The sequence below is a fragment of the Lissotriton helveticus genome, chromosome 9 (assembly GCF_964261635.1).
Source record: "Lissotriton helveticus chromosome 9, aLisHel1.1, whole genome shotgun sequence".
Taxonomy (NCBI): Eukaryota; Metazoa; Chordata; class Amphibia; order Caudata; family Salamandridae; genus Lissotriton; species Lissotriton helveticus.
The window spans coordinates 60,476,994-60,492,630 of NC_136070.1; the positions used below are offsets into that span (position 1 = coordinate 60,476,994).

Consider the following 15,637-nt stretch of genomic DNA (forward strand, 5'->3'; position numbering starts at 1 on the left):
GAGAAAATATATATATATATATATATATATACATATACATATATATATATATATATATATATATATATATATATATATATATATATATATATATATATGTATATATATATATATCTTTTCCCCGAGCCATTTTCAAAGCCTGTAATTTTAGGAATTACCTCATGACGAATGACTTGTTCTCCTATGCATTGAAATAATGTTATACATATGTAGTAAACATGTATGTGTTTGTGTGTATGTGTGTATATATACATATATATATATATATTCTGCATACCTTTGTTTCCTGCGGAACGCCCGGCCACTTCCACCTCACGAGGCACAGAATCCCTGTAAGTATGTTAAACAGCATTCGCACTACAGCGCAAATAATGCCAGCACTCCAAAGAAGGTTTCCAATCCAAAATATATATTCTTTACCATCTCTTTTCCTCTTCTCCAACAAGGACACAAGGTACCACAGACATCAGTATGTTTTCTTCTGTTTTCATTTTTGTTTGTTCAACACCATAGTGCAACCACACTGACAGGCTGTCTATGCGTTTGGCTCCCAGCCTTTTACTGGATATATATATATATATATATATATATATATATATATTTCTGAAAGAAGTGACTCAAAACAGATGATGCTGTGCAGCCACTGGGCAAACAGCACACAATCCTGTACTACCTTAGGAAGGCATACATCGAAACATTGTATATTTTTGCTCTTTGGTTAGTTCATCTGTTTTGAACCACTTCATCTTTTTATCACATTTCTTAGTGACTCATTGTACTTTTTTGTATCTGGATTTTTGCCCTGGCTAGCTATTGTTTTGTGATCCCAAGAAGTTCCTAAGTTTAGATGGAGAGCAGTGGGAAACAGCCTAAACCACGCAGTCTGGACAACGTCACCGTCACCACGGACATCTAACCACACATATGTGTGGTTTAGACGCCTGTGGAAGTTAGCGCTCTAGACTCAGGCGGAGACGCGAGCAGAGGAAACGTGGGTGGAGGGTCGGAGGTGACTTCCTGCACAAACGAGGAACTTAGAGAGTACAATTTTTTTTATTACCTTATTGGGGCGATAGGCCAGTTTTAGGGCTTAGGGTGGAGGGATGGGTAGTTGGGATGGGGGGATAGGGTACTTTTTACGGCTGTGGGCAGTTCTAGGGCTCAGGGTGGGGGGCTGGATCGTAAGGACAGGCATAGGGTACTTTTTATGGCTGGGTGGGCGCTTTTTGGGCTTAGTGTGGGGGGCTGGGGTGTTTTTTAGCTATGGGGTCAAAGCTTTAGGACTCAGGGCAGAGACAGGGTCAGGGTCGAGTTCTGGGGTGAAGGATTTTAGGCTTAGGGGTGCCGGCCGGTTCAAATTCAAATATGGGGGCCAGGGATTAGGGCCCAGGCTGCGGAGTGGCGGGTGGGCTTCGTATTTAGGGTTGGGGTCCACTTTGAGTATGTAGAGCAGGGGCTGGGGTGTTTTTAGAGCTGGGGTAGTATGTCAGGACATGTGGCCCTGTTTTTGGACATATAACAGGGGCTTCAGCAGAACCTTAACAATGCATATGCCTTTACCAAATATTTCATTACAACTAAATTTGTGTTAAAGGCATGCATGGTAAAGGCATGTGTGGTTAATACGCAGCTGTTGTTAAGACAGCGTTGTTCAACCACGCATGGTTGAGGATTGCGTGGTTGGAACATACAACTAGAATAGTTCCTTTAGATGGAGCACCCTACAACATCAGCAAAACTCTGAATTCGCTCACCTCAAATGTCTGGTTTTTCTAGTAAAGCTTTTAAGCGTAGGATTAGCACCGGCTTGGAGTCAAGGATAATGAGTGGCTCATCATCGACTAGCACCAGTTGTATTGCGGATGGCGCCTGGTGGAGAAGAGCCAGGGTGGAAGAAGGTACCCATGACAGCATCAGTACGGATCCGGGGGCAGATCTAGAGGCATCTGTCGGCATCTGTGTTGGCCTGCCAGCAGTAACTCAGCCTGGCTCCTCTTCGCACCATGAGGCTGAAGGTGCGCCAGAGGGAGTCGGTGGTGGCTCAAAGATGGCATGCAAGTTGTGGTAGAACTCCTTTAACTGAGCAAGAGTCACTCTGGCTCCAGGAAACTCTGGGAAACGTAGAGCTGGGTCAGATTCCGGCTCCACAGGTGGAGTGCAGGAGCCGGGCCTCGAAGCATGAGATCAGGAGGGGGAAGTCAAAGAAAGTTTTGAGTTTTGACTTCTTTTTATGCTTCTTCGACTTACCTGACTTTAAAGAGGGCATCATGGAGAGGGAAGAAGAGCTTCTGTAGGAACGGCTCCAGGAATGGCCCTGAGATCTCCCTCAGGAATGGGACTGGGAGCAGGCCTTCTTCTGCCATGCCTACAAGGAGCTTCATAGACTGCTTGCGGATCACCATAGCATGCACTGTCTTGCACTCGGCGCAGGCCTTGGGGTCATAGTAAACCCAGTGAGGTTCAGACACTGCCATTTGTCTGTGGCACTCCCCACAAGGTTTAAAACCATAGGTTTAGGAGGAGACATGTCCCTAAGCACATTGGAAGAAAATGCTCGAAAAAGGGTTGACAAAACATCAAATAAATGGTCAAAAACTGACTGCGGTATCTTCTATAGATCTACGCTGCTGGCGCAAAAAGGAACTGATGTCAGCGGGCCAGGGTGGTGCTCATATGGGCACTGTGACATCACTTCCAATGCAGCCGATGCCAATGTGCAGCTGATCAAAGCTACCTACCAGCACGCAGAGATATTGTACAGGAATATCGGGAACCAGCCTGACACTTGGGGAATATTGTAAAATGAGTAATCTATGGTTAGAAGTCTCTATCAGAAACATGTGTCAGTGGTTGCTTTTAAATATCAAGGTTAACTAGGATGGTATTTTACCAATCCAAAGCTGTAATACTATGCCTTGAGTGGTAAAAGGCATTTGGCATTTTTCAGTTTGGTGTAGATGGCACAATCTAATCATATGCTTAAAGATGTTGCTGTAAAAATAGCAAAAGGTTTTGTCAGTTTAGAGAACAATTCGATTTATTGAGGCCTGTGTAGCTTATTACACAGCTATCCGCCTACAGCCAATGTCCGGCAGCAAGAAAGGGTATATAACTTGTGGTACACAGCTATTTGCCTACAACCCTGGGGCTGGCAGTGATACAGGCAATTTTATAACAAAAAGGGAAAACAAATATCCCTAGTAACCTCCCTCCCTTCCCCCGGCTCCTCCGTACAAGGCTCTTGGGAACACAAATTGTTTGTTTGGAGCCTACATGGTAGAGAAGGCTTTGTCACTTCATAGTTTAGCATGGCCGGCACTGTGCTAATTCTCTGTTTTAAAGCTGTGCTAGAATAATTAAGATTTGAGGTTAGAAGATTCAGAGTGTCGGAGGTGGTGTAGGGTGTTCCATATAAAGGAACTGTTCTTCACCTAAACGTAGGAACAACCCAGAGTTTTCTGCTTCCGATTTTGCATAATGTATGCAGCATTCTAAGACAGAAAGGGTATGTGCTGCTTATAGTGGATGGTCCCTTGTTTTTGGACAAAGCTACACCTCTCTGGTGAGCTTTAATTAGAGCAAGACACCTCTGTCAGGTTTTTTTCATCCCAGGTTTGCTTGAATGACATTTTATCAATCCAAAGCTTTACTACTGTGCCTGGATTGGTAAAAGGCTATTGTCATTTTTTGGCTCCGCATGGGTGGCACTAGCTAAACCAATGCTTACAGACTGTGCTGTAAATATTCCGAAAGGCTTTGTCAATTTCTAGCTCAGCATGGATGGACCTGCCCTAGTGGTATGTGATTACCTCAGACAAGTGGGTGCTTCAAATTCTGCAACACGGGTACACCCTTCCATATCTTATAACCCTTCTGTCTTTGCCACCATCACGAGCCTGGCTGACTTAAGACCATCTGTCCTTGCTCCGTTAGGTACTGTAAGCAGCCATCCAGAATGTGCCTGCACCAGAAGGTGGTTGTGGTTGCTATTCCCACTACTTTTTGGTGCTGAAAAAGGACAGAGGGCTTCATCCTATAATAGATCTGCGCTCTCTCAATGCCTTTCTATGGAAAGAGACCTAGAATATGCTCACCTTGGCTCAGGTCTTGTCTGCTCTGGAGACTGGATTGTAGCATTGGACTTGCAGGACACTTGTTTTCACATCCCGTCCTGCAAGTCCACAGTGTAAGAAAGTTCCCTTTTTGACATGGTCATCCCCACTTCTTGGCTGGCAATTGATGCAATTTTGACAGAAGTGCACTGGGTTCCTGCAATCCAGGTCCCCAGTGCCAGATCTCTTTCTCTAAAACTATAGAATTGTTCCCCAGTTAGCAATACCTTTACAACCCTGCAAGTCCTTGGTAAATGGTAACCCAGGTACCTAGTGTATGGATACTAAAGAAGGACCTTAAGGGCTGCAGCATGTATTGTGTCACCCTAAGGGACCCTTCACCACACTCATGCAAACTGCCATTGCAGGTTGCATTACATGGTGCAGACAAAAGTGAAGACACAACATGGCACACCTCTTGTACCATGCCTGCAGGCACTGCATGTAACATATGTAAATCACCCCTACAGCAGGCCTTACAGCCTTAAGGCAGGATGCATTATATTACACGCCACTCTGATGTCCAAGTTGATTCTTGGACATTGCCAGTGAACAGGGAAGCCATCTTGAGTATAAGTACTAGGCACTGGTAATTACGAGATTGCCAGCTACATGATGGCTTCACTGAAACCAAAGATACTGGATATCAAACATCTCATATTAATAAACCCACATTCATTCCAGTGTTAGATTTTATATGCACCCTGAAACCTACTAATTCACTGGTGTGCTGGCTGACTGGTCCAGGCCAGCTTGGAAGTGCTTCTGACCCCTGGGGAGGTCACAGCCCCACTCTCAGAGGTCAGAAATAATGTCTGCTCTGGCAGGAGGTGTTTACACCTCCTCCAAACAGGATGGCCCGTAATCAGCATACTGTAGGAGAGTAGGGTCTGCTTCCTATGGTCACCCCCACTTTTTGCCGTGATTCTCTGGTTTTTCGACTTTAGTGTGGCTGTGGGCCTGCTAATCAAACCAACAGCCCAGCTGTTCTCTCTCTAAATTGATACCATGTACTTTAGGTACATACCAGATTGGGTATTGGGTCGCCTCTGTGAGCCCCTGTATAGTGTACTATAGGTACCCAGGGCATAGGTGCATCCTAGGCCTACCAGGGGCTGCAGCATGTATTATGCCACCCCTGACTGGCCCTCTAAACTGACACCACAGGTTGATCACTCAGCTTGGGTAAGGTGGTGTAATCACCCCATACTTGATATAGTATACCTATATCTACCTTTACATATAGACACATATACACCTATAAGTCACTTCTATGGTAGGCCTTGACAATCCTGGAGGCAGAGTGCTTGGTTTCATGTGAGAGGGTGCCCTAGCATGAGCTGAACCCCTCTGCAGCTTTCGTAACCATCTCCTTATAGCTGTTCTATGATATAGCCATACCATATACTCTTAAATGCATTATAATTCTAATCCGCGTGGGACCTGCTCTTGCATTTCAGCTCGATGCGTCTTTCTGGTTCCTTGCCCGTTGGCTAGTGAGCCCCCTGAAGACTTTTCTTTTGAACTAAACTTCTTTCCTGGTTGCTCCAGGCTTGCTCCAGCTTCCCTTCAATGGAAAAGTGCCACAGACCTTGCTGGTCTGCAACAGAGCCAATCTCGACATCCTGCGTGGGTTACGGTTGCCAAGGCTTGTTGGGTCCAATCCGGATACCGACACCGTAGACAACTAGATCCTTTGTGGGACAGCTCGAATCCAGTGCCTGGTCATCGTCGATGCCTCCTGGACCTCGAGGCTGAAGAGACAAACTCACCTTCTTCACCTTCAAGTACGTGACATCGCCTGGTTCCTTCCTGGTTCCTTCCTGGTCACTGGCTAGTGACCAAGACTCTGTCCCCTCTGCTTTCAGGTTCTACAGACCTTAGATCCACCATTGGATCCACCCGGACACTTTTCCTCTGGTCGCCTGCAGCACTTCTTTGCAGATATCCATAGAAAACGCTGACGAAACCCGACACCAAAAGGCACCTATGCACCCGGCTTCCCTGGGTGAGGTAACACGAGTACCCCAGTGATCCCGTGGGTCTTGACTCTCGAAGTGTCCTAGTCTAAAGGGGTTATACAAAAGGGGGTGATGGACGGAGCGTTTGAGCAAATCAAACACTCACCCCCAGTCAACTGATCTGGGTTTAATCCATCACCATTCTTTAGCTCACTCAGCCACCCCAGTTCAGACATGGCCATATGCAAATCAGTCTGACCCTGTGCCTCATGGGAACAGTCCAGCCCGAACTGCAAAGCCATGTCTTCCCTGGACCGGAAACAAGCATCCTGGGACCGGTTTCGGATTCATAATCCTCATCAGCCAGGCTATCTTGAATCCAGTGGCCAAGTGAGCAAGGGACTCCCGTCTGAGCATACCCTGCCAACTTAGGGCGAACAAAGCGATACAAAAGGGGGTGATGGACGGAGCGTTTGAGCAAATCAAACACTCACCCCCAGTCAACTGATCTGGGTGTAATCCATCACCATTCTTTAGCTCACTCAGCCACCCCAGTTCAGACATGGCCATATGCAAATCAGTCTGACCCTGTGCCTCATGGGAACAGTCCAGCCCGAACTGCCAAGCCATGTCTTCCCTGGACCGGAAACAAGCATCCTGGGACCGGTTTCGGATTCATAATCCTCATTAGCCAGGCTACCTTGAATCCAGTGGCCAAGTGAGCAAGGGACTCACGTCTGAGCATACCCTGCCAACTTAGGGCGAACAAAGCGATACAAAAGGGGGTGATGGATGGAGCGTTTGAGCAAATCAAACACTCACCCCCAGTCAACTGATCTGGGTTTAATCCATCACCATCACCAGTCTAAAGGGGTTTCATCCTAGTCCATCCGGAAGTGTCCTTAACCAGTAACTTTGTAACTTTGTTTCCCATTATAAGTCAATGGTAACCTGCAACGGTGTTTAGACACTGCACGCGTCTCCAGTGGGCCTCCTACTTCCTAACCTTTGGTTGTTTAGTGTAGTCCCAGCGATTCTACAGGCCCTAGGCCTGCTAACGCTCATGTGGTTCTTATACCACTTCTTTAGTATATGGTTTGTGAGGCCCCTAGGGCATAACTGTATTTGTGCAACTTATCATATGCTAATTGAGTAACTTGTGATGTACTTTGACCTCTGACCTCATAAAGAGTGCAGAGGGGTTGTGTTAGATATAAATACATATATATTTGATATATAACTTGTGTGGTGTCCTTTCATTTGGTATTCAATGGATTATAATTGGTAAAACAGCTTGCTTCACATGCTCTCTGCAGTCTTAGCCTAAAACTGCTGGTCCACACTACCACTAGGATAGCTTGTCTATAAGGTTGAGTTTACAACCACCATCAATAAGGGTCGATTAGACTGGTGCAAGGTGCCCACTAGAATAGTGGACATCATATGCCAGGCTAACTTCTCACACCAGTATCATCTCAAGTAACTAATGTCAGCCCCCAGTGTCATCCCATAGAACTAATGTCAGCTCCCAGTGTCATCCCACGGAACTAATGTCACCCCCAGTGTCATCTCAAGTAATTAATGGCAGCCCCAAGTATCATCTCACAGATGTAATGTCAGCCCCTAGTGTCATCTCACGGAGCTAATGTCAGCCCCTATTGTCATCCCATGAAACTAATGTCACCCCCAGTGTCATCTCACCGAACTAATGTTAGCCCCCAGTGTCATCTCACCGAACTAATGTCAGCCGCCAGTGTAATCTCACGGAACTAATGTCATCCCCCAGTGTCATCCCACTGAACTGTCAGCCCCCAGTGTCATCCCACTGAACCAATGTTAGCCCCCAGTGTCATCCCACGGAACTACTGTCACCCCCAGTGTCATCTCAAGTAACTAATGGCAGTCCCAAGTATCATCTCACAGATGTAATGTCAGCCCCTAGTGTCATCTCACGGAGCTAATGTCAGCCCCTATTGTCATCCCATGAAACTAATGTCAGCCCCCAGGGTCATCTCACCAAACTAATGTCAGCCGCCAGTGTCATCTGACCGAACTAATGTCATCCCCCAGTGTCATCCCACTGAACCAATGTCAGCCCCCAGTGTCATCCCACGGAACTACTGTCACCCCTCAGTGTCATCTCAACTAACTAATGGCAGCCCCAAGTATCATCTCACAGATGTAATGTCAGCCCCTAGTGTCATCTCACAGAGCTAATGTCAGCCCCTATTGTCATCCCATGAAACTAATGTCAGCCCCCAGTGTCATCTCACCGAACTAATGTCAGCCGCCAGTGTCATCTCTACGAACTAATGTCAGCCGCCAGTGTAATCTCACGGAACTAATGTCATCCCCCAGTGTCATCCCACTGAACTGTCAGCCCCCAGTGTCATCCCACTGAACTAATGTCAGCCCCCAGTGTCATCCCACGGAACTAATGTCAGCCACCTGTGTCATCTCACCGAACCAATGTCAGCCGCCACTGTGATCTCACAGAACTAATATCGGCTTCCAGTGTCATCCCACAGAACTAATGTCAGCCCCCGGTATCCCCCCAAAGAACTAATGTCAGCCCCCGGTATCACCCCAAAGAACTAATGTCAGCCCCCAGTGTCATCTCACGGAACTAATGTCAGCCTAGTGTCACCCCATAGAACTAATGTCAGCTGCCAGTGTCATCTCACAGAACTAATGACAGACCCCGGTGTCATCTCACTGAGCTAATGTCAGCCCCCAGTGTCATCTCATGGTACTAATGTCAGCCGCCAGTGTAATCTCATGGTACTAATGTCAGCCCCCGGTATCACCCCAAAGAACTAATGTCAGCCCCCAGTGTCATCTCACGGAACTAATGTCAGCCCCGGGTGTCATCTCACGGAACTAATGTCAGCCTAGTGTCACCCCATAGAACTAATGTCAGCTGCCAGTGTCATCTCACAGAACTAATGACAGACCCCGGTGTCATCTCACTGAGCTAATGTCAGCCCCCAGTGTCATCTCATGGTACTAATGTCAGCCCCTATTGTCATCCCGTTGAACTAATGTCAGCCCCCAGTGTCATCCCACTGAACTCATGTCATCCCCCAGTGTCATCTCACGGAACTAATGTCAGCCGCCGGTGTCTTCCCACTGAACTCATGTCAGCCCCCAGTGTCATCTCACAGAACTAATGTCAGACCCCAGTGTCATCTCACAGAACTAATGTCAGACCCCAGTGTCCTCTCACGGAACTAATGTCAGACCCCAGTGTCCTCTCACGGAACTAATGTCAGCCCCCAGTGCCATCCCACTGAACTAATGTCAGCCCCTAGTGTCATCTCACGGAACTAATGTCAGCCGCCAGTGTCATCCCACTGAACTCATGTCTGCCCCCAGTGTCATCCCACGGAAGTAATGTCAGCCCCCAGTGTCATCCCATGGAACTAATGTCAGCCCCCAGTGTCATCCCACACAACTAATGTCAGTCCCCAGTGCCATCCCATTGAACTAATGTCAGCCCCCATTGTCATCCTGTTGAACTAATGTCAGCCACCGGTGTCATCCCACTGAACTCATGTCATCCCCCAGTGTCATCCCACGGAACTAATGTCAGCCCCTATTGTCATTCCGTTGAACTAATGTCAGCCCCCAGTGTCATCTCACGGAACTAATGTCAGCCACCGGTGTCATCCCACTGAACTCATGTCATCCCCCAGTGTCATCCCACGGAACTAATGTCAGCCCCTTGTGTCATCTCACTGAGTTAATGTCACCCGTAAGGATAGCTCTCAGTGTTATGTCACAGCAGTAAGGATGTCTCCCGGTGTTATGTCACAGCAGTAAGCGTAGCTCCCAATGTTATGTCACAGGATTAAGGGGATCTCCCAGTGTTATGTCACAGCAGTAAGGGTAGCTCCCAATGTTATGTCACAGCATTAAGGGGATCTCCCATTGTTATGTCACAGCAGTAAGGGTAGCTCCCCATGTTGTCACAGCAGTGAGGGTAGCTCCCCATGTTATGTCACAGCAGTAAGGGTGACTCCCAGTGTTATGTCACAACAGTAAGGGTGTATCCCAGTGTTATGTCACAGCAGTATGGGTAGCTCCCCATGTTATGTCACAGCAGTAAGGGTGACTCCCAGTGTTATGTCACAACCGTAAGGGTGACTCCCAGTGTTATGTCAAAGCCGTAAAGATACTTCTCATTTTTATGTCACAGCAGTAACAGGGTCTCCCAGTGTTATGTCCTAGCAGTAAGGGTGTCTCTCAGTGTTGTGTCACAGCAGTAAGGATGTCTCCCAGTGTTATGTCACAGCAGTATGGGTAGCTCCCCATGTTGTGTCACAGCAGTAAGGATGTCTCCCAGTGTTATGTCACAGCAGTAAGGGTAGCTGCCCATGTTATGTCACAGCAGTACAGGTGACTCCCAGTGTTATGTCACAGCAGTAAGGGTATTTCAGAGTGTTATGTCACAGCAGTAAGGGCAGCTCCCCATGTTATGTCACAGCAGTAAAAGTAGCTTACAGTGTAAAGTCACAGCAGTAAGGGCAGCTCTTAGTGTTATGTAACAGCAGTAAGGGTGTCTGTCAGTGGTAGTTCACAGCAGATGGGGTAGCTCCCCATGTTACGTCACAGCTGTAAGGGTGTCTCTCTGTGTTATGTCACAGCAGAAAGGGTAGCTCCCCATGTTATGTCACAGCAGTAAGGGTGTATCCCAGTGTTATGTCACAGCAGTAAGGGTGTATCCCAGTGTTATGTCACAGCAGTAAGGGTGTATCCCAGTGTTATGTCACAGCAGTAAGGGTGTCTCTCAGTGTTATGTCACAGCAGTAATGGTGTCTCCCAGTGTTATGTCACAGCAGTAAGGGTAGCTCCCCATGTTATGTCACAGCTGTAAGGCTGTTTCCCAGTGTATGTCACAGCAGTAAGGGTAGCTCCCCATGTTATGTCACAGCTGTAAGGCTGTTTCCCAGTGTATGTCACAGCAGTAAGGGTAGCTCCCCATGTTATCTCACAGCAGTAATGGTGACTCTCAGTGTTATGTCACAGCAGTAAGGGTAGCTCCCCAGGTTATCTCACAGCAGTAATGGTGTCTCCCAGTGTTATGTCACAGCAGTAAGGGTAGCTCCCCATGTTATGTCACAGCTGTAAGGCTGTTTCCCAGTGTATGTCACAGCAGTAAGGGTAGCTCCCCATGTTATCTCACAGCAGTAATGGTGACTCTCAGTGTTATGTCACAGCAGTAAGGGTAGCTCCCCATGTTATGTCACAGCAGTAAGGGTGTCTCCCAGTGTTATATCACAGCAGTAAGGGTAGCTCCCCATGTTATCTCACAGCAGTAATGGTGACTCTCAGTGTTATGTCACAGCAGTAAGGGTAGCTCCCCATGTTATGTCACAGCAGTAAGAGTGACTCCCAGTGTTATGTCCTAGCAGTAAGGGTGTCTCCCAGTGTTATGTCCTAGCAGTAAGGGTGACTCCCAGTGTTATGTCCTAGCATAAGGGTGTCTCCCAGTGTTGTGTCACAGCAGTAAGGGTGTCTCCCTGAATGTGACGTAATTGCAGGAAAGACAGTCCCCGGGGCCTGTAAATCCAGCAAAAGTGGGTGTCCCCCTTGATTTCAATGTAGGTGCCATATCCCCAGTGCGTTATTGGCTACCCCAGTGTGACGTCACAGTGAAGCCCGAAGGAAGTGACATCATGCTCGGAGCTACCCTTGTGTTCATGGTCAGCACAATGGCTTCTAAGGAACTCAGTACCCGACCATTCAAAGCACGCCTTTCAACATCCAGGCGCCTGGAGGCCTTTGAGTCCACCTCGTGGGAGACAAAGACACTACTTAGAGCATTGTTCTCGCGAGAGCCTCCAGCGTGAGACGTGAACATGCAGAAGCATTTGAAGCTATTTAAACAGCGTTTCTCCTCCCTGAATCACAGCGTTTCTAGGATGTTCCATGTGTACCCTGTACCCTTTGCATCACTGCTGCTGTGGAGCAGAATGGGATTACTCATCATACCTGAATAAATGTCGCCCCGACCCTTCCTCGTCCCAGGCAACCTGAATCCAGCTAGGGATGAGTTTAACAAAGAAGAGATCTTTTCCGTTCAAAGTGCGCCATGGGTCGAAATACACCCCAAGGGTCCCACTGCGTCCCATTGATTCTGTTCTCTTCCAGTTGGGCTTGTCATTTTCGGATTAATATTCATAACTTTGAACTATTGTCCCGAACCCTCATTAATGTCTAATTCACAGTTTAACAGTTTGTTGTAACATTTTAAAAAGCTTTGACAAGTGTCCTTGTCACTCACCGCCCTCCTAATCTGTCTTTCTTTTTCTTCTGTCCCCTTGGTTTACAGTGATTGTTCGAGAGCGTGGTACGTTTGCTTTTTGCATCTTTGTTTTAATGCACCTGTGTGTGGCTAATCCTAACCCCACTCCTGGTTAATTGCATGCCCTTAGAGCTGGCGTCCTGCTCCGCAGGGACTGCATGACAAGCTCTTCCGAGCCTTTCATCTTCTGCTATTGCGTTTATTGACTCACGGCCACTTCTCTGCAGCGCTCATCAGCTTTACCGGCCTTCTAGGAATCGATTAAGTGGGGTTTGTTTTTCTTTGTTGATGGAAGATGTGACTTGTTCTGTGGACTGTGGGTAGCGCCGTGTATTGACAATGTTAGCCGTAAAGCATTCCCTCCCACCTCAGAGACAATGCCACCTGCCGCTAGGAACTGCATCTCGAGATAAGCGGGGGGAGCCCGCCTTATACACACAGGTGATTGCACACATGTAAGATTGAGGGGTCTTTGCTTCACTCAGATCCAAGCTGCTCTTGATCAGAGTTTACATAGCTTCAGGCAGTGTGCTGTATGGCTTCCATTGGTGGCCTGGCCTCTCTTTGGACCCACCCTATACACACAGGTGAACGCACACATGTGGGATTGAGGGATCTTTTGCTTCACTCTGGTCCAAGCTTCTCTTGAGAGTTTACGTAGCTTCAGGCAGTGCGCTGTGTGGCTTCCATTGGTGGCTCCGTGTTGGGCCCGCCCTATACACACAGGTGATTGCACACATGTAAGATTGAGAGGTCATTGCTTCACTCAGGTCCAAGCTATTCTTGAGAGTTAACGTAGCTTCAGGCAGTATGATATGTGGCTTCCATTGATGGTCTCGCTCCTCGTTGGGCCCGCCCTATACACACAGGTGATCGCACACATGTAAGATTGAGGGATCTTTGCCACACTCAGGTCCAAGCTGCTCTTCAGAGTTTACGTAGCTACAGGCAGTGTGCTATGTGGCTTCCATTGGTGGCCTGGCTCCTTGTTGGGCACGCCTTATTCACACAGGTGATTGCACACATGTAAGATTGAGGGTTTTTTGCTTCACTCAGATCCAAGCTGCTCTTGAGAGATTACGTAGCTTCAGGCAGTGTGCTGTGTGGCTTCCATTGGTGGCCTGGCCTCTATTTGGGCCCACCCTATACACACAGGTGATCGCACACATGTGAGATTGAGGGATCTTTTACTTCACTCAGATCCAAGCTGCTCTTGATGAGAGTTTACATAGCTTCAGGCAGTGTGCTATGTGGCTTCCATTGGTGGCCTCGTTGGGCCTGCCTTATACACACACAGGTGATTGCACATATGTAAGATTGAGAGGTCATTGCTTCACTCAGGTCCAAGCTTTTCTTGAGAATTAACATAGCGGCAGGCAGTATGATATGTGGCGTCCATTGGTGGCCTGGCTCCGTGTTGGACCCGCCCTATACACACAGGTGATTGCACACATGTAAGATTGAGGGGTCTTTGCCACACTCACATCCATGCTTCTCTTGAGAGTTTACATAGCTTCAGGCAACCTGCTATGTAGATTCCATTGATGGTCTGGCTCCTCGTTGGGCTCGGCCTATACACACAGGTGATCGCACACATGTAAGATTGAGGGGTCTTTGCTTCTCTCAGATCCAAGCTGCTCTTGATCAGAGTTTACGTAGCTTCAGGCATTGTGCTATATGGCTTCCATTGGTGGCCTGGCTCCTCGTTGGGCTTGCTCTACAAACAGAGGTGATTGCACACATGTATGAATTAGGGGCCTTTTGCTTCACTCAGGTCCAAGCTGCTCTTGAGAGTTTACGTAGCTACAGGCGGTGTGCTGTGTGGCTTCCATTGGTGGCCTGGTCTCTCTTTGGGCCCTCCCTATACACACAGGTGATCGTACACATGTGAGATTGGGGGATCTTTTACTTCACTCAGATCCAAGCTGCTCTTGAGAGTTTACGTAGCTTCAGGTGGTGTGCTGTGTGGCTTCCATTGGTGGCCGGGCTCCTCGTTGGGCAATCACCCTACAGGTGATTGCACACACATAAGATTGAGGAACATTTGCTTCACTCAGATCCAAGCTGCTCTTGAGGAGAGCTTACATAGCATCAGGCAATGTGCTATGTGGCTTCCATTGGTGGCCTCATTAGACCTGCCTTATTCACACAGGTGATTGCACATATGTAAGATTGAGGGGTCTTTGCTTCACTCAGATCCAAGCTGCTCTTGAGAGTTTACATAGCTTCAGGCGGTGTGCTGTGTGGCTTCCATTGATGGTCTGGCTCCTCGTTGGTCCCACCCTATACACACAGGTGATCGTACACATGTGAGATTGAGGGATCTTTTACTTCACTCAGATCCAAGCTGCTCTCGATGACAGTTTACTTAGCTTCAGGCAGTGTGCTGTGTGGCTTCCTTTGGGGGCCTGGTTCCTCGTTGGGCCCGCCCTATACACACAGGTGATTGTAAACATGTAATATTGAGGGGTCTTTACCTCACTCAGATCCAAGGTGCTCTTGATGACAGTTTACGTAGCTTCAGGCAGTATGATATTTGGCTTCCAATGGGGGCCTGGCTTCTCATTGGGCCCGCCTTATACACACAGGTAGTTACACACAAGTAAGATTGAGGGGTTGTATGCTTCACTCAGGTTCAAACTGCTCTTGAGAGTTTGCGTAGCTTCAGGTGGCCTGACTCCTCATTAGGTAGATGTCTACCTCAAAACACTGCAGCTGCACTCTACACTAACCAAAGCTCTTTTCGTTATCCTAGTAGGAAAGGACGAGTTTTTTAAATGAGTATGGAACCAGAGTACGCCCCATATAAGTATGTTGAGGCTTTGTCAAGAGCACTGCGAGGAAGCTCAGAAATGCACCTGGGGTCACAAAACCACTAGATATTCATGACTAACAATACCAAAGCCTCAGACTGAAGGAGACTTTGCTATTTCTTAGTGAGGTACTATAGCTCACCGCTGTCTTACTGCATGTCACGGTGTGAGTCCACACCTCACAAACGTCTTACTTCGAGACAAGGAGAGCTTTCAAAGCTCACTACAAGATCTGGCGATAGATCCTAGGTATTCAAAGTCTCATATGGTGAAATAGCAGAGCTGGAATCAAAGAGAAGGTCACCAAACCCTTACTGCAAGGAAAGCTGGTACATCAGGGCTCACCATGGCCTTCCTACAGGGGATACTGGGATGTCAAAGATCATCATGCCCGTACAACAGGGGAAGCTCAGGTAGTAAAGCTCACAAGGGTCTTAACGAAAA

At 47.7% G+C, this 15,637-nt stretch overlaps 1 protein-coding gene across 1 annotated transcript in view; it reads left to right on the top strand.

Annotated features, from left to right (window-relative positions):
• RYR3 (ryanodine receptor 3) overlaps positions 1-15,637 on the top strand; it is a 1,933,484-nt gene that overhangs the window by 1,595,204 nt on the left and 322,643 nt on the right. Inside the window, exon 82 of the mRNA XM_078661960.1 lies at positions 12,408-12,425. Coding sequence (XP_078518086.1) covers positions 12,408-12,425 — 18 coding nt within the window. The remainder of the gene's footprint in view (positions 1-12,407; positions 12,426-15,637) is intronic.